The 19,164-nt window shown below is 38.5% G+C and overlaps 1 protein-coding gene across 17 annotated transcripts in view; it reads left to right on the top strand.

Moving 5' to 3' along the window:
- Positions 1 to 19,164, top strand: part of rap1gap2a (RAP1 GTPase activating protein 2a) — a 112,166-nt gene that overhangs the window by 73,811 nt on the left and 19,191 nt on the right. For 4 of the 17 annotated variants that reach the window (XM_046863242.1, XM_046863240.1, XM_046863237.1 and 1 more), the window contains 7 exons: positions 7,950 to 7,985; positions 12,848 to 12,880; positions 14,746 to 14,778; positions 14,876 to 15,130; positions 16,848 to 16,951; positions 17,620 to 17,698; positions 18,165 to 18,218. In XM_046863242.1, the coding sequence (XP_046719198.1) occupies positions 7,950 to 7,985; positions 12,848 to 12,880; positions 14,746 to 14,778; positions 14,876 to 15,130; positions 16,848 to 16,951; positions 17,620 to 17,698; positions 18,165 to 18,218 (594 nt within the window). Of the gene's footprint in view, positions 1 to 2,911; positions 3,089 to 3,701; positions 3,783 to 5,091; positions 5,161 to 5,183; positions 5,406 to 7,949; positions 7,986 to 12,847; positions 12,881 to 14,745; positions 14,779 to 14,875; positions 15,131 to 16,847; positions 16,952 to 17,619; positions 17,699 to 18,164; positions 18,219 to 19,164 lie in introns of those variants that run through there. The other 13 variants (XM_046863238.1, XM_046863254.1, XM_046863244.1 and 10 more) reach the window with 12 other exon arrangements.

The following is a 19,164-nucleotide window of genomic DNA, read 5'->3' as shown; positions in this document are numbered from 1 at the left end:
TATCTAATCTAATGCAGTGTCTAGTCTCATAAAATGTTTAATAGTGTCCAATAAAAAGCAGTGTCCAGTTAAAAAATGTGTCTAATCTAATGCAGTGCCTAACACATGTCTAATTGAATACATTGCCTAATGCAATAGTGTCTGGTCCAATAATGTGTCTACTCTGAAGCAATGTGTAACAGTATCTAATCAAATGCTTTGTCTAATCTAATACAGTGTCTAATCCAATGCAGTGTGTAATATAATACACTGTGAAATACATTGTTTAATCTAATGCTGTGTCTAGCCTAATAATGTGTCTAATCTAATGTGGTGTCTAACACAGTGTCTAGTCTAATACAGTATCTAATCTAATGCAGTGTCTATTCTAATAGTTTTTAATCCAATATAGTGTCTAGACTAATACAGTATTTAATCTAATGCAGTGTCTAACACAGTGTCTAGTCTCATGCCGTTACTAATCTAATGCAATGTCTAACACAGTGTCCAGTCTCATGCAGTGTCTAATCTAATGCAGTGTCTAATACAGTGTGGAGTCTGATAATGTGTAATATAGTGTGGTCTGTAATTTTCTTCATGCCTGTTCACTGGGTCTGGTTACAGCAGTGATTTTAATCCTAAATAATAATGTCAAACCTAAAGTCTAATCTAAAGTTGTTAGTAAATAGTTATAGTACATAAAGTTATAGAGTGTAGAGTTATATAGTATAGAGTATATAAAACAACCAGAAGTGGTGTATAAAATAATTTCCTGCACATTAAATGTACCACGCATTTGTGTAAAAACCATAAACAAAGAGAGAAAACGAAGCATTACAGTGACATCAGCAAGACTACAACGTGCTTCAAAACCTCACCAGAAATGCTGTCAGCAGCCCTACGGTAATATTAGAACAAGGAGTGTCAGGAATATTCAACAATATCTGACTGATTACACTGCACGTGACAACAATCTCATATCGTTACGTCTTGGAGACAGGGCAGGGCGGCTAGACGGAAACGCTTTTCACAAAAATCGTCTTATCTCCGTACAATGTGGTAAAACATTTCAGTGGTTTGATAAGACAAATTTCTAAAGCTATAATAATCCTATTAATTTCTAAAGGAATGAAAATGACAAATGTGTTGTAAAACCTGTAACATTGAATAACAATTAATAAATTATACATTATATCAATGTACCTACTGTACATGAATCTTTATACTGACATAGTTCATAGCTGATTCATCTATTTCGTGCATCTTTACACACACACACACACACACACACACACACACACACACACACACACACACACACACACACACACACGCATCACATAATCTAATAGTGTCTTCATGAACATAATCTAATATAGTATCTAATAGTGTCTAATCAAATGCAATTTCGTATACAGCGTCTAATTTAATATAGTGTTTAATCAAGTGCATTGTCTAATACAGTGTCTAATCTAATGCAGTGTCTTATCTAATATGGTGTCTGATCAAATTCAATGTCTGATAGTGTCTAATCTAATGCAGTGTTAAACAGAATATATTGTGTCAATACAGTGTTTAATACAATGTCTAATCAAGTGCAATGTCTTATACAGAGTATTAGATCGAACACTGCAATGGATAACACACTATTAGACAATACACTTAATGAGACACTGCAATAGATATTGCATAAGGCACTGCGTTAGATTAGACACCGCATTAGACATGGCACTTAATTAGACATTTTGATATTAGACACTGTATGAGACATTGCATTTGATTAGACACTGTATTAGACAATTTTGGCTTTGAAACAGCTTTACATTAGACACTGCATTAGATAAAACACAATATTAGATGCTGCATTAGAGTAAACAGTGTTTTCTCAGTTTCTAATCTAATGTGTGTCTAATAGTGTCCAATCAAGTGCAATTTAACATATCTAATGCAGTATTTAACCTAATAGTGTTGCTTATATATTGTCTAATAGTGTCCAATCAATTGCAATGTCTAATACAATGTCCAATCGAATACATTGTCTAATATAGTGTCTAATTTAATGCAATGTCTAATACAGTGTCTAATCTAATACATTGTTTAATACTGTGTGTAATCTAATACATTGTCTATTACAGTGTGTATTCTAATAGTGTCTAATGGCATCTAATCAAGTGCAATGACTAATGCAGTGTCTAATGTAATGCAATGTCGAATTTAATAGTGTCTCATGCAGTGTCCAGTCTAATGCAGTGTTTAACCCAACACAGTGCCTAATCAAGTGCAATGTCTAATACAGTGTTTAATCCAATCAAATGCCTAATCAAGTGCAATGTCTAACACAGAGTCTAATCTAATGCAATGTCTAGTACAGTGTCTAATCTAATGCAGTGTCTTATTCTGTGTATAATCTTTTTAATCTAATCTTTTGAGTGTAGTTATAGTGTATATAAACCTCCACTTCCTTCACTTACACACACACACACACACACACACACACACACACACACACACACACACACACACATTAATATAAACACCTCTCTGTATATATATATATTGCTAAGTGCATGTACGAGTAGAAAAGAGGAACATTAGGTGTCACAAGAATTGTGCTCAACCACCCAAACAAGTGCGCACACACACACACACACACACACACACACACACCAAAGTTATTGTTGATGATCCACACACACACTCGCTATTTGGTGACCACTCTAAACTTAAAACCTTGGCTGTGAAAGAGGAAAAGGAGGGTGTGTGTGGAGCTGATAAGGTCTCCAGCGTGCCAGCATTTGCACCGTAAAGCTGAGGAACACGTTTGTGAAATGCGTTGCATGAGAAAAAACAGAGGAGAAAGGAAGTGAGAGCAAATATCTCCAGACGCAGACTGGTAGGACCAGTTTGAGGCATGGTGTGTTGGAGGATTACCAGGCACACCCTGTAGTGTGTTCCTGAGGGGTGGGTGTGTGTGTGTGTGTGTGTGTGTGTGTGTGTGTGTGTGTGTGTGCGCACACGCTGAAGAACAGTGCATGGTCGATTCGGACAGAGAGGTATGACAAAATCTGTAATCTTCAACATGACAGACAAAGATGGTGTATATATTCGTGTGTGTGTGTGTGTGTGTGTGTGTGTGTGTGTGTGTGTAACCAAAAGATAAACTTCATGTGATGTGGTTTAGTGGTGTAGACAGAACTGTTTGTAGTAAATAAGTAGCTGGAAAGGTGAAGTTGAATCCCAAAGGCATTTCTAATGAATTGGCTTATTTATAGCTTTAATTACGCTTTAGAGGAAAAGAACTCTCCTGTACATGAGCGAAGAGAACGCCAGAGATGTTGTTTCAGCAGAATTCATTACACTGGATCAGCAGCATCGTAAGCATTCACGGATCCCAGCGTTGTCATGGTGCAGAAACAGCGGCTTCACGACTGACTGCGTTATACAATACACCACGGGCCAAAAGACAAACTTAACCCACTCTCAGCCTCCATAATGTGGGAGGCAGTTCCTTGTAATGTGTGTGTGTGTGTGTGTGTGTTTGTGTGTGTGTGCCCGTGCATGTTTGTTCCTTATGGCTATTTACCGCTGTAGAACTCTGCCCACGCTTGAAGACGGTGTAAATACAGGCAGTGTAAATAAACGCTTCACGTCTTCAAGCCTAGACATGACCTACAGACACTCTTAGTACGGCTCCGGTAACTTTCTCTTAAATCCTGGAGGCGGAAATGTTTTATTACTTTACTTGGGAGCTTTTTAAAAGTCTGACTGTGTGGCAAAGATATTCCAGTTAAAGATTTATGGAGGTATGGATTTGTGGAGTATAGAGTTATGGAGATTGTAACTTTGGAGTTATGGAGCTTTGGAGATATGGAGTTATAGATGTTTGGAGTGATGAAGGTTTGGAGTTATGGAGGTTTGTAGTATAGATTTATAGAGTGTTGGAGTTATGGAGGTTTGGAGTATAGATTTATGGAGTGTTGGAGTTATGGAGGTTTGGAGTATAGATTTATGGAGGTTTGGAGTTATGGAGGTTTGGGGTATTGAGTTATGGAGGTTTGCAGTATGGAGTATGTTAGAGTAAGTTAGAGAGTATAGAATTATAAGATATATATTTAAAGATTATGGAATTATGGAGTTAGTGTATGGATTTATAGATTATAAAGGTATGGAGTTATAGAGTATATCGTTATAGATTATGGTATTATAGAGTTGTAGGCTATAGAGTTACAGAGAATTAATTTATAGAGTATGACGTTATAGAGCATAGTTATAGAGTTATAAATGATGTAGTTATAGAATATGGCGTTAGATTATAGAATCATAAAGTATGAAGTTATAAAGTATACAATTATGAAATTTGGATTAAGAGAGTAAATTGTATTGAATTAAATATATCAGCAATTAAGTGGCGTAAATGTTCTTCCTTTAGTTACTGCATCACCAAATAACTGCATTTACATTCCATAAAGCGTTCGTTCAGAATTCTGTTAAAACCTGATTGAAGGATTGGACCAAAAACTGGTTTTATATTTTCTGTTAGTTTTTTGCCAGTTTTGGTTACACCATACTAACATAGCACTTGATCCAGATTTTTGGTAGTTTTTGGAAATCATGTATTTTTGTTCTTTGTTCCTTGGATTGTTTATTTTGGAAGTTTTATTAAATATTATTTTTTGGGGATTTCAAGAATTATTTTCCATTTCAGTGCATCATTAATAAATGTGTGAGATCTGCGTCAGTAAAACTGGAACATGCTGCTTTTAAATGTGTACACACAGTAACAATTGTACTTCAAATTGATGCCTGTAGCAGCAGACATTCACCATAATTGTCATTCTTTTAAAACTTTTTTTTTATTCTACTTTCCTAGTCTAGTGCTGTAGTATTATATAATGCAAACCTAATTACGCTCTATCCAGTTCCATTCTCGTATATTTGTATGCATAGCAACTGAAGCATGTTGTGTGTTTTGAAGCGTCGCTGCCGTAAGTCTCTCGGTGTGTAAGTGTCGCTAATCAGCTGTGGAGCAGCTGCCAAGTCCACAGGGTGTACCAGGAGATAAAGAGATTCTGCATGTAGATCTCCACGTAACACCAATGCTATAGTTTCTCGTGTTTTTGACATCGGGTCCGGCGTGACGAGTGTCAAAGTCGTGTTTTTATCCCGATTCTCTGAGTTACGGTAAATAGATGAAATCTCTAAGGTCATTCGGGCGGCTGTTAGTGTTTTGCTGGTCTTTATTTGTTGACATTGTAACCTGGAGGGAATTAATCATTAACCAGGTGGCATTTTTCCCTCTTTGCGTCCCTCCTGGACCCTGACACCGGCTGGGTTTTTCTTTAATGTTGGTATGGACATCTTTGGGAACGTTTCTGCGATGATGATGAGCTTGTGAGGGTTGGACCAGGTTAGGAGTTTTCTTCATGGTAAGATAGATTGGGATTTCTGTTGGTTTTGCAGCTTGGCATCACTACTGGTTTAGTTGTTACCCAGTCATTTTTGCTAAATGCAAATTGTTTATTAGCTAAAATACATTTTAAATGCTTATACAATACAATGCGAGGAAAGAAAAATAATTCATCTGTCTGGGGAGTGCAAAAGATATCAATGGATTATTTGGAATTATTTTCCTAAAACTCTGATATAGAAGATGGTGGAGCATCCTGGTTGTAAGTGGCAGGAGGAGATATATGTGGGCGATCACTAATCATCTACAGGGGGTCCATGATTGCTTCATAGGTATGGCAGGAGTTTCTGCCAATAGAAAGGTTAAATAGATCACTTCCTAACAAATGTTTGGAGGGATCAGTGTTGTGCAATAATGGGGCACATCTACAGTATGGAGTGGTCCAGAATCAATTCTTAATTTGGGGCTGGATATACTGTATATCTATTAGTGTGGTATTAGTCTAGAATCACTTTATTACAGGGTGTAGATCGAATTAGTGCTATAAGGTTCAGGATCATTATATAAAAATGGAGATTTATGCTTCGGTAGGTGTCCAGGTGAAGCTGGTGGTACGAGTTCATATTTAGATCTTTATGTATAAACTATGAGGTCACAGAAGCACAAGTTCTCATGGCTGCAAGTTGCTAGTCATTGTGCTATGAAGCTGGCGGAAGGTTTTTCTACTTTAATTAGGGCATGACTCAAATCAGCAGATGGATGTTGGTTGTCTGTGCAACGAGTTGCCCAGAATTTGCATAAAGTTAAACACTGCTACGTCACTGAAGACAAGGTCACATCTGCTTTAGTGGTTTGGAGTCCAAGACTTTTTCATGTTATCAATATCTATGATGTGGTAGGGCTTCGGAAACGCATCTCTATAGGAGGGAACACTTGGAGTGTTTAGGTGCTAGAATCACTTCATAATAGGAGCAAATCTATGATCCAGAATCAACTGTTGATTGAAAAATAAATAAACACTAATGTCATAGTTTAGTCTTATCTATCCAACACATTGTGATATGGCATGGACCTTTGTGGTGGTACGAGTCTAGAAAGTATTCTTAATCTGAGATTTATGGTCTGGTAGGGGTTTTGGAATACTATATTTTTAAAAGTAGGTCTGTTCTTAATAGATCTTTAAAAGATCCCAATCATCTTCACAAGTGACTTAGAATTAACACATGAGGGAACCAAAGGTGGAAGAAAGTCCAGAATCACTCTGTTAATCCTCTGGTTGCTCATATGGTTAACAATTACTTCACAATAGAAGCAGATCAATAGTGTGTGTGTTGGGGAAGAAGAGTGAGTTTTAAAAAGTGATTTGTTCATTTTCAAAATCTCCGTAGGTCATGTACAGGAAACAGAATCGAGTAGTTCATCTCCCGACTCTTCTAGTCAGAGTCGTTCGTTCCTTTTATCAAGTGACTCCCATATACGCTATGCAGGTATATACATATATAAATCTAAATTATATACATAATTATTGGAACTGTAGTCAGAGTTGGTGTATGTAGACGTGTAACTGATTCACTGAAATGATCCGATCTTCCCATCACTAGTGTTTAGAATGATGTGATGATAGCAACGGATCTAAGAGCTGTGAGAGTCACGTCAGTATAGTGGTGGATCTAGAATGTGTTACATGGAAGTACCTGCTACTTTCTATATGGTCTTTCAGACCTCGATTTGTCACCTTATTCTTGTAGCCCTTAGAATTCATGTTACAACCTCAGCAATTTGTGTATGTAGACAGTCCAGGGTCACGAGAAAACACCACATGTTAATGGTTTGCTCATAAACTATTGAGAAGAGATGGCAATAATAGCTTTTCTGCATGATCCTGAAATAATTAGGTTTGAGTCACAGTTTGAGCGAGGGCTCGATTTCATATAGATGCTGATTCTCCGACAATCCTTCATGTACATAATTTTTCGAATAACCATGACACATTCGATTCGGCATAAAAGTTAACGGCGTGATCGACGATTTTAAAACGTGCATCGGACCGAGGCGTGTCCTGAGAGTCATATAGAATACGGATTAACATGGCAGAGGTAGAGCTGTAACTTCCTGGAAACAGAACTGGAAAAGAACATCTGGTTTTGTTTGATCTTTTTTCTTTTTGCAATATAAAGGCGTGTGTGTGAAAGGGCGGTGCGTTAGAAGGCACTTAAGTAAATTGATAATTTGCTGTCTGTCTGAATGGAAGAAATAAAAGTGAGCTATCAGTAACATATTGAATTGCAGATCACCATATTGTTTTATCCGAAATCCGATCTCATGGTAATAGGGGTGAATCGTATCGCATCGGTGGCTCCTACATATGTGTCTTTAATGTATCGTATATACAGTATACATCCCTATTAGATAAAGTACAACAAATACACCAGCACCCCCGCACACACAGGATTCTTTCTCATTCCCGAATCTGTACGTCGAAGGCGCAAGCGTTAACAGGAAATGAAATTTGTGTATGTTTTGCATATTCTAATGCTTCTTTTTGTTTTTTTCCTGCTTTCAGTCTGCTGAGTTCTTCGACATGCTGGAGAGGATGCAGGTGAGCTTGCGTTCATTTCTTCAAGTTAATTCGGCTAATGCGTGACATTATAAAGCTGCTTTTAGCTGAAGAAGTGCGTATACGAAGCCTGTGAAGGAGGCGACCAATTCAGGTCCTCGAGTGAACGTCTCGAGTGCTTTCTCCATCCGAGCGAGCGGCAGGGAGCCTATCCATACCACGCTGATTGAATGAGCACACAGAAAGCCTGAGCGCGCGAGGCCCCTTCAAAGCTTCATCGATCCGTCTAGCGCTTTTCTCAGCGGTGGCTGGCTAGTTCGTGGTATGTGTTCTAAAAAAAAAAAATCTGGGGTTTTTAGCTCGTGAACAAGAATGACTCATTGACCCAACACCAAGTGTGTGTACTCCAGAGGGGGGCAGGGTAGAAAAGGGCATGTTAGCCAGGAGTAAAGGAACACCAGATCGATATGCAGAACACTCCTTTCGGAGACGAAATCAACCCGTCTTGATATCTTGTCCTGTGTACCGTCTGATGAACGTATCGACTCGGATGCGTGTTCTCGAAAGCAAACATCTCAAGATCGAACAGCCCGAGGGTTTTGAAACTAAATGCTGGAAGGACTCTTTCTCTGAAAGATTGCATCCACACAGTTAATTTTATGGCTGGTGCATGTTTTTCTGAAGGTGCTACAGTCCAGAGGAAAGCGGGGTGAAAGATTGTCTGATATATGAAAGAAAACAAAAAAATAATCCAGGCTTTCAAGAGTTGATCTCGTGCCATTCTCAGAAGCATGTCAGATGCGATGATGAGACATAAACCAGGTTTTAATGGGTATAATGTGCTGTGATTTTAAGTGTCTGCAACACAGATATTATCTTGAAGGAGTTTGATCAGACATTGGAGGTTCTTCTAGTGAATATAGGGGATTTTTTTCTGAGTATCTTTCTAAAAGATTCATGGATTGCATTTAGAAACACAGATGTTTACACTCAGATGTGAACATAACAGTGGGTGTCTAGGGAAGTGGTGACTCAGTGGTTAGAACTTTGCACTGGTCAATGGTCTTGGCACCACCAAGTGCTGTAAATGTAATGTCCATTTTCATTTGCGGGAGGATTGAGTAAGAGTCTTCTCTCGTACTTGCATATGATGTTTACTATATGCACAAAAGTTTGGGACACCTGACTTCCAACCATATGTGGTTCTTCTCCAAACTGTTGAAGTACACAATTGTATCAGACATGAAATTCTTCATTCACTTGAACTAGGAGACTTAAACCAACTCCATGAAGATATGCTTTGCATTGGTTGGAGTAGAAGATCTCCTGCTGTAGAGCTCCAACCCTCCAATCTCACTTACATCAGTACCTGACTTTACTAACACCCTTGTGGCTGAATGAAATCTCACACATCTCCAAAAATGAGTGAAGCTTATTATAACAGTGAATGAAGATTAAATGTGGAATGGGATGTTCAAAAAGAAGCACATAGCAATCATCTGGTCAGGTGTCCACAAGCTTTGGTCCATGTGGTGTACTTGCAGGTGAAACGGACATAAATACAGTCAAAGCGAGTATTGCTATACGACTAATTTGTTGGTACTGTTAAGGTGTTTTGAATGTGACCCAGATGAGGATGGGTTTCCTTTTGAGTCAGGTTTCTCTGAAGGTTTCTCATGAAGTCTTCTGGAGTTTTTCTTTGGCACTTTTCCCACTGGCTTTTTCATTCTGGATCAACTTACAGGGACTAATTTATGATAAATGTTAAAACCGCTATACGAATTGAATTGAATTTTCACTATGCCAAAAAGCAATTATGAATTTCAATAAATAATAAATAAAATATACTATATAATAAGACCCACTTATATCCTGCAATACAGTTATTAACTGTTGATTTGTGTAAAGCTGCTTTGAGACAATGTCTGTTGTGAAAAGCGCTATACAAATAAACCTGACTTGACTTGACTTATATACGGTATATATATTGCATTTGGCAGACACTCTTACCTGAGCGACTTACAACTCAGCAGTTGATGGTTAAGGGCCTTTCTCAAGGGCCCAGGAGTGGCAGCTTGGTGGTCCTTAAATTTGACTTCGACATTTGTATCAGAATCTAATGTCTTAACAACTGAGCTACCACCCCCCTCTTTTTCCTGTTTCCTCAATCTATTTTTCTGTTTTTTTTTTTCTCATGACCCCTTTAAACCTTTGGGTTACTGATCGGAAGGTTGAGTGTTCAAGCCCCGGTATCGCCAAGCTGCCACTCTTGGGGCCCCTGAGCAAGGCCCTTAACCCTTTGTGCTCCAGGGGCGCTGTATCATTGCTGACTCTGCGCTATTCATAAAGCAAGCGAATAATTTTACTGTGCTGTAAAGTACATGTTACATGTATAAAGCACTTTTATTTCCCACAAGGCTCAGCGTCACACTGAGAAACAGGAATTATAATGAATTTCAATTGGACTTGATGATTTGATGTAAAATAGATTGAAGTAATATTGATAAGAAGCCTCCTGCCTCAGAATTAATCTCGAAGTAATTAAGTTTAAAAGGTAACCAAAAAAAAAAGCCATTTCTTTTTTCCTCTGTTGTAAACAAAAAAACAAAAATAGGGATTTTAAAAAGAAATGGCACCTCGATAGTCAGAATCAGAATTCTTTATTCATCTCATGAGGAAATTGTTGGGTTGCAGTTGCTCACGGTAAAATAAAGTAAAGTTTTATATACAATTAAGTAAAAAAATAAGCAATTAATTTCCAATCTTATTGAAATATACTGATTGAAATGTGTAGCAGCAGTGAAACAGGTGGCAGAAAAAGAAATCGTACAGTTATAAAGGTTATTGCACATGTAACTTATTATTATTATTATTATTATTATTATTATTATATGTCTATTAAATATTATGATTTTTATTGCAATGAAATTATTGCACACGGTGTTCTGGCTACTGTCATGTCTGATATCGTAGGTACAAAGAATCTGATAAAATATCAAAGTATAGACAAACAGCATTTTACAAACAAATGTTGTGTTAGTCTTCTCCTTCTTCTTTCGGCTGCTCCCATTAGGGGGCGCCACAGCGGATCATCCGTCTCCATACCCCCCTGTCCTCTACATCTGCCTCTTTCAAAACAACTACCAGCATGTTTTCCTTCACCACATCCATAAACCTCCTCCTTGGTCTTCCTCTTTTCCTCCTTCCTGGTGTCTCCATCCTCAGCATTCTCCTACTGATATACCCCATGTCCCTCCTCTGCACATGTCCAAACCATCTCAATCACACCTCCCTCACCTTGTCTCCAAAACGTCCTACATGTGCTGTCCCTCTAATAAACACATTTAGTAGCAAATGTTAAAAACCTGCATTGAACCATAGGAAAACTTCTTCACCATTGATACAAGGTAATTATCTGAAACAAAAAATCCCCGTTAGGTTTTTTTAAATAAATTGTACGAAAGCTTGTATTCATTCTATAAACTGCACATAATGTGGGCCACTCCTGTCCTGTAACACCATGACCTCAGACGGAATTTAACCTGCTTTGTACAAGCTGTATTGGAAGATGCACTTATGACGATGACTCCCATGATTATCCCCTATTATCCCCTGTGCCGTGGCTCCCCAACCCCCTCGCTGCTGGATATCTACTGGCCTGCACAGTCTACAGGCCTACTTCCAGCCCTGAACACACACACACACACACACACTTCTGTATTTAATCTCCACCTTCAATGGCTTTTGTGTATCAAGTAAAGCTTTGTTTAAAGTGAATCGTTTGAGGAGTTAAATGCATTACTGTGAGAGAAGAGTTTTATGGAGAAGCTTCAATTGGTCAGGTTTTTTGATAGAGCTTGGAAGGAAGCCTTGGATGGAGATATTTCAGTTCTTTAGATATTTCAGTTCAGCCTTTCTAGGTTCTTCACCAATTCTGTAGCTGCTAAATCAGATTTAAAACTTTAATGCTTGCCTATAAAACTGGACCAGAACTGCACTTATCTCACCCTACACTACGCCATGCTCCCTCCATCCTGCAAGGGTACAAGGAAGATGTGCTTCCAGACTTTTCTCTGTTCTGGTGCTGATGTTCTGATGCTTGAACATCTGTGTTTTTAGCAGTATTAGGTCCACGTCTAAAGCCCCTTCATCTTCCAGAAGTTCTTAAATTCAATTTTTCATGAATTAAAACAAAAGTTTTAGACCGATGGCGTTCTTCTTTTTCCTAATAAACTAGTATTAAAACAGATTTATTAATGGAGACTGAAATAAGGAAGGTGTCTGCCAAATACCATCATTCTAAATGTAAATAGAAATATACTGTACAGTCCATCATTTTTTCCTGAAAACGTTCCCGTTTCACTTCTCCAAAACAACTCCAAACCATTAATCTTCCACCTCCATGTGTGAGTGTGGGGGTGAGGGAGTCTGATCACATCTTCTCTCCTCTTCTCCTTCTTACACAAGTTCTTCTGCAAAAGACTTGTTTATTTTGCCTTTTACTGAGTTTGTTGCGTAGAAACAGGAGGAACGTGCACGTGTCTCAAACTTCTGCACTTTTTACGGGCGCTGTATATATGCATGTGCATGTACAGATTAGAAACACATTATTATCTGCAGATCTGCATTTCACTGGATCTGTGCTACAACTCTGAACATTGACCTTAAAGTTGAACCTAATCAAGATTAAGTAATTGTTACATTATGAAGTCACATTTTACATGAAAACACGAATAATATTTCATCAGGTTTTATTAAGTGCATATTTATGGTTGGATCCCTACTTTTCACATCCTTCATAACTGTTTCTGAATGAAATACATGTGTAGAATCGAGCACATGGAAGTTCTGGTTAACACCTTTTACCTTTTTTGATTTTCTAATGCAAACCTGGATCACTACAGCTTCCTAAATATGAGGAAACTAAGAAGCACAAGGTGTGAAGTGTGTGTGTGAAGTGTGTGTGTGTGTGTGTGTGTGTATATGTGTGTGTAAAATTGTTTATATCTATGCATGTGTCATTTGAATGTACACTCTATATAATGCAATATCTAGCTAGCTAGCTATATTTCAGGACAAAAGTATTGGGACACCCACCTGACTTTTCCAGGCTTATGTGATTCTTTAACTATTTATAAAGTTATAAAGTTATTTTCTTTTTACCCTTAGATAGTATCTGTATATATTTTCTGTATTATTCATGTATATACAGTTTCAGCTCTTATAGATTCACTATACAGACAAAAGTAGAGACTTTTCCAGTCACATGTGGTTCTTCACCAAACTGTTACCACAAAGTTGGAGTATTGGATGCGGTCACATGAAATTTTCCCTTCACTTCAACCAAGAGACCCAAACCTGTTCCAGCATGACCATGCTCCTGTGCACAAAGCCAGCACCATGAAGATCTGCTTTCCATGGGTTCAATCTTTCCATGAGTTAATTCTCCAGCTACAGATCTCAAACCATACTGAACACCTTTGAGGTGAATTAAAACGGCACTCCAGGCCTCCTCACCTCACCTACATCAGTACCTGACTAATACCACCTTCGTGTCTGAATGAATCTCACACAAATCTCCATAAAATCTACTGGAACATCTTCCTAGAAGAGTGGAGGTTTTTATAACAGCAAATAGAGACTACATGTGAAATGGGATGTTTGGAAAAGCACAGAATCGTTTGGTCAGATGTCCACAAACTTTTGTTCATATATAGTGTGTGTGTGTGTGTGTGTGTGTGTGTGTTTATTTATATATATATATATATATATATATATATATATATATATATATATATATATATATATATATAAATATTTGCTTGCACACATCTGCTCATCTGCTCACTTCATTGCTTCTTTTGTGTTGCCGCTAGTCATTTGCTCTGTAACGCTTTAGAGCAGAAACAAGGTCCTGCTCTCAGTTTACATTCGAAACTAAACGTTTCTGTGGATCTTCCAATGATCCTGATGTGATAAAGGTCAAGAGCGAAATGTCAGAGAGGAACACAGTGCAAGAACAAACAGACTGCTGCTCATGCTCTATTAGTAGCGCATGGTGAAATGCTAAGTTGTGTGTGTGTGTGTGTGTGTGTGTGTGTGTGTGTGTGTGTGTGTGTGTGTATGTGTGTGTTATTAGAAATGCTGTCTGTTACAGAAATGAATGTTAACTGGGAATATGAGGTCATACTCATAAAGTAATATTATTTTATACATTTTGCAGAGTGTATTTGTAATTGTTATTGTAATAATAATCATAATAACAATATAATACACAATATAGCCAAAGGTTTGTGGACACCTGACTTGTGCTTTCCACATTTATTTCCATTTGCTCTTGTAATAACTTCCACTCTTCTGGGAAGGTGTTCCACTAGATTTTGTGATGAGAAGGTGAGGAGGCCTAGGGGTGCAGTCAGAGTTCGCATTCAATATGGATGGAGCTCTAAAGCAGAAGATCTTTCACTCTAATTCAACTCATGGAAGCTACAGCATCCAGAGACGTAGGAATTTAATTGTGTGGAAGGACTTTGTGGGGAAGAAGGGAGCTCAGTGGAGAACATTGTTATTGTGACTGATTTGGAAGGTCATGTGTTCAAATCCCAGTACCACCACTCTTGGGTACTTGAACCTTCAATTACTCAGCTATATACTGAAAACGCCACAAAAATTTAAGAAGCACATAAGGCTGGAAGAAGTCTGGATACTTTTGGATATGCTGTAAGTAAACGATAGCTAGAACACTACAAAAATGCCTGATCAGCGTTTTTTGTTTTCTTTTTTTTTTTCCTCATCTTAACAGGACGACTATATCCCGTACCCTCGGATAGAGGATGTAAGTTCTAACGCTGTCTCTCAGACTTCATACGGACTTCAAGCCCATGTCCATGATTATCCTCACAGTCATCCTGCTGTTGTTGTTGTTTCTGTAGGTGCTGGAGAAAGGAGGACCGTACCCTCAGGTGATCCTGCCACAGTTCGGCGGGTACTGGATCGAAGATGCCGAGGCTCCTCTGGGAACTCCGACTTCCTCAGACAGTAGCTTCTGTGAAGAAGAGGAGAGCGATGACATGGGACCAGGTGGAGGAAGAGGAGGAGTAATGAGGGGGAGAGGAGGAGGAGAAGAAGAATACAGGCTGGAGAGCAACAGCACAGCACGAGCGTACCGCAAGCACTTTCTCGGGAGAGTGAGTATAGCGTGAATCAGACTGTGTTTGGGGAACTATTGGAACACAGGTTTATTTATTAATTTATTCATTTATTTTTGTTCTTGTTCGTTTAGTTCTTTCTTTCGTTCTTTCTTTGTCTGTTTCTTTGTTTAGGTTTAATTTGTTCACTAGAATTAATTTGTCTGTTTGTAGGTTTATTTATGTTTTGTTTTTTTTATGTCTGTATTTCTTCATTTTTGTTTACGAATTAATGAATGAATTCGTTCATTAAGCTTTTTGTCTATTTTTATTAATTAATTAATTTTTGTATAATAATGTATTAATTAACTAATTTATTTATTTATTTATTTATTTGCGTTTCCTGACCTGTTCTGCACCATGAATACACACACACACACACACACACACACACACACACACACACACACACTGATCTCTTCATCATGGCACCTGTTAGTGGGTGGATTTATTAATTAGGCAGCAGGTGAACATTTTGTCCTCAAAGTCGATGTTAGAAGCAGGAAAAATGGGCCAGCGTAAGGATTTGACAAATTGTGACGTCTAGACGTCTGGGTCAGAGCATCTCCAAAACTGCAGCTCTTGTGAAAAGGTCCATGGTCTGCAGTGGTCAGAGTCTATCAAAAGTGCTCCAAATAAGGAACAGTGGTGAACCGTCGACAGGGTCGTAGGCGTCCGAGGATCACTGATGCACGTGAGGAGTGAAGGCTGGTCCGTGTGGTTCCGATCCAACAGACGAGCTCCTGTAGCTCAAACTGCTGAATAAGCTCAGGACTGTTTTGGCAGCTGAAAGGAGACAACACAATATTAGAAAGGTGGCCACAATGTAATGCCTGATCGGTGTATATGAAAATGTACCTCAGCTCAACATATTAGACTCAGCAGGAACTTAATTTATTTTATTTTAACTAAATTTATCAATGCATAGAAAAAACTGTGGGAAATTGGCATCAGTGGAAATGGTCATCTTTTCAAATAATGCAAAAGTCAATAAAATGAAAATCATTTTCTAATTATAATAAGAAATAAAAAGAATTCATAAAAAATTTATAAAGATTCCAAAATGTGTATTAGTTCTGTGTGGCCCGGTAGCGAATGATCCACAGCTTGGTACTGGTTCACGGCCCTGTGGTCGGGGATTCCTGCAATCCAGTACCGTTACACTGTACAGTCGTGTGTTACGCTTTACACAGGCCACAGCTGATAACCTGCAGAACAAAAAACAAAGATGGCAGAGGAATTTCTGGAGCCATTTCCAGATCTCATACTCATGCATATTCATAAATCCTCCCACAATTCCTTTCATACAGCCGTAGAAACACTGGCAGGCCATTTTTACAATATAAAAGATCATCATTCAAACCATTAATTACTCAGAGTTTATTGCGTGTACACGTGAACTTTATAGCTACCTTTTTCTTTAACAATCCGAGGTCTAAAAGGTCAGCGGTGTCGAGATTAGCCATGTAATGGAAAACGCTGCGTCCACAGTGCAGGATAAAACCTGTCTCTTTGATAAGCAGTTTTTCTACTCGCCTCATTTACGTCTCATGGAGAACTTGAGTGAAATACGGGGGAAGAAGCAGAGGATACAGAGGGTGGTGGTGAGGGATACAGGATATGAAATGATGCCTGTAATATTGAAGTATCTCTTATTCTCTCTCCACTTTCGCTTTATCTTTCTCTAATTCTTTTTCTCTCTTTTTCTTTTATTCAGGAGCACATGAACTATTACTGCACAGGCAGTAGTTTGGGAAACCTCATTATGTCTTTAAAGCATGAGGAGGCTGAAAGCCAGGAATTTCTTCGTATTATGCTCAGGTAACACATACAACCACACACACACACACACACACACACACTTCAACATTTCACACACAACACATTTCTCAAATGTGTAACTGTTAAATGATAAACCGTGAGTTTGAACGTATTGGGAAACCCGACTTTTCCACCCTGCTGGACGTCTTTGGGTGCGACAGAAAGAAATTTTCCCTTCACTTGAATTTGGAGACTCAAACCTGTTCCAGCATGACGATGCCCCTGCGCACAAAGCCAGCTCCATGAAGATCTACTTGACATGGGTTGGAGTGGAAGATCTCCTGCTATAGAGCTCCAACCGCATTGAACACAACGAATGCGAACGCTGACTCCACCCCCAGGCCTCCTCATCACCTTCTCACCTACACATCAGCACTTTACATTCTTGTGGCTGAAGGAATCTCATACAACTCTCCACACATCTTCCCAGAAGAGTGAAGGCTGTTATAAGAGCAAACAGGAACTAAAAAAAAAAGCACATATCAATCATAAGGTTAGGTGTCCACAAACGTTTGATTCCGATGCTTTAAGTAACACATACACACCTTTAGACTTCATATATTGAGATGGGGTCCTGATAGAGTTGAATTAAATTGTGGGATTTATTGGAAAGATTCATACTGTCTTTACATCAAGTGTGTTAAAGGACATTTTTCTTCAACTTTCAGGTCAAAGACAAAGACGCTTCATGAAAGGATTCCACTGGAGGGACTGCACCAGCTGCCCAGTGTTCCTCAGATAGCCAAGGTGAGGAACAAGTCCACCTTTATTTCATTTTTTTTAATTTATGATTTTTTTTGGAGGCCCTGTTGTACAGTATGTTGTTCTCTGTATCAATGCAGTTTAAAATTATAAAATTTAAGCTTTCAATGCAACATGCATTTGTTTCTGACAGCTTTTCTTTACTAAACGATCACTAAACATTTTATTTTTCTGATGCGCCTCGTTTTTAAATCAAACACCAAAAAAAACACCATGGTGCACACATCCGGCAATTAAAACCGTCCGTGTGGAAACATAGCAAAAGTTCTATTGGGTGTCCTGATGATTTATGTCATTTTCATCTTTACTTAGAAAAAAAAAAAGCCGTAAATTACTATGTGCAGAAAAGTTTCTTTTAAATGTATTATCATTTTATATAAAAGTAAGACACATACAGTATTTGGGCCACCCCCATAAATATATATGTCTAATTGGCTGCACTGTGTTTCAGCTGCTTTGTGATGATGTCACGGGTCTGAAGTTTAATCCTGTCCTTTACCCGAGGGTGAGTGTGTGTTCTGATTTGCTATTCTTTTCTGTTGATTCCATTAATATTGGCACCCTTTATTTAGGAAAAAGAAGGATTGAATATTGAAAGTAAATAAACACATTTAGCGCATATTGTGAGCGTGACACAGTGGGGGTAGTGCACTAATGGGGTAATAGGGGAATGGGGAAATGTTGCTACTTTAGAGCTCTGCTGTTTTCAATTCGCTAACAAACTCTCAGGTTACAGTCTGTGTAGAGTTTCCTCCTGGTTCTCTGGTTTCCTCCTGCAGCCAAAAAAATGTGCCAGATTTACACCCCCTGTGTGAATACGTGTGGAAATGTGTGGGTTTGTGACAGACAGACAGACAGACAGACAGACAGACAGACAGACCAAATAGGCAAATGAAAACAAACAAAAAAATGAATTAATAAACAAACAAACCAACAGATAAATATTAGTGATGCTGAATAAGCACCACTAATTAGTAAATAAATGAGAAGGAATGAATAAAACGACTAAATGAATAATAATAAAATAGAGAAAACTAATGAACGAAAATAGACAGACAGACAGACAGACAGACAGACAGACAGACAGACAGACAGAGTCATAATTTTCTGAAGTTCTACCTGCTGAATGTTTTGTGTTGGTTTGGTAAACAGGGATGAGGTTCTGCTCTATTTCCAGCGCTCAGAACGCTGCACTACTCAGGACATCTGGACTAATGTGTGTACCCCCGGGTGCTGTAAAGTCCATCTGCTTCTCTAATGCCCACAGGCTGTGTGTGTGTGTGTGTGTGTGTGTGTGTGTGTGTGTGTGTGTGTGTGAGGGTTTTTTCACATTGCCTGGATCATCTCTGGACCCAATTTGGTCTCTCAGCCATGGCCAACACAAAGCTCCTCCTGAATTATAAAGAATCCTGACACACATATGCTCTTCCTGCTCTTCCTGCTGTCTCTGT

This window comes from Silurus meridionalis, chromosome 12 (assembly GCF_014805685.1).
Source record: "Silurus meridionalis isolate SWU-2019-XX chromosome 12, ASM1480568v1, whole genome shotgun sequence".
Lineage (NCBI taxonomy): Eukaryota > Metazoa > Chordata > Actinopteri > Siluriformes > Siluridae > Silurus > Silurus meridionalis.
The sequence above is the reverse complement of the archived record's forward strand: the minus strand, read 5'-3'. Positions and strand labels throughout refer to the sequence as shown.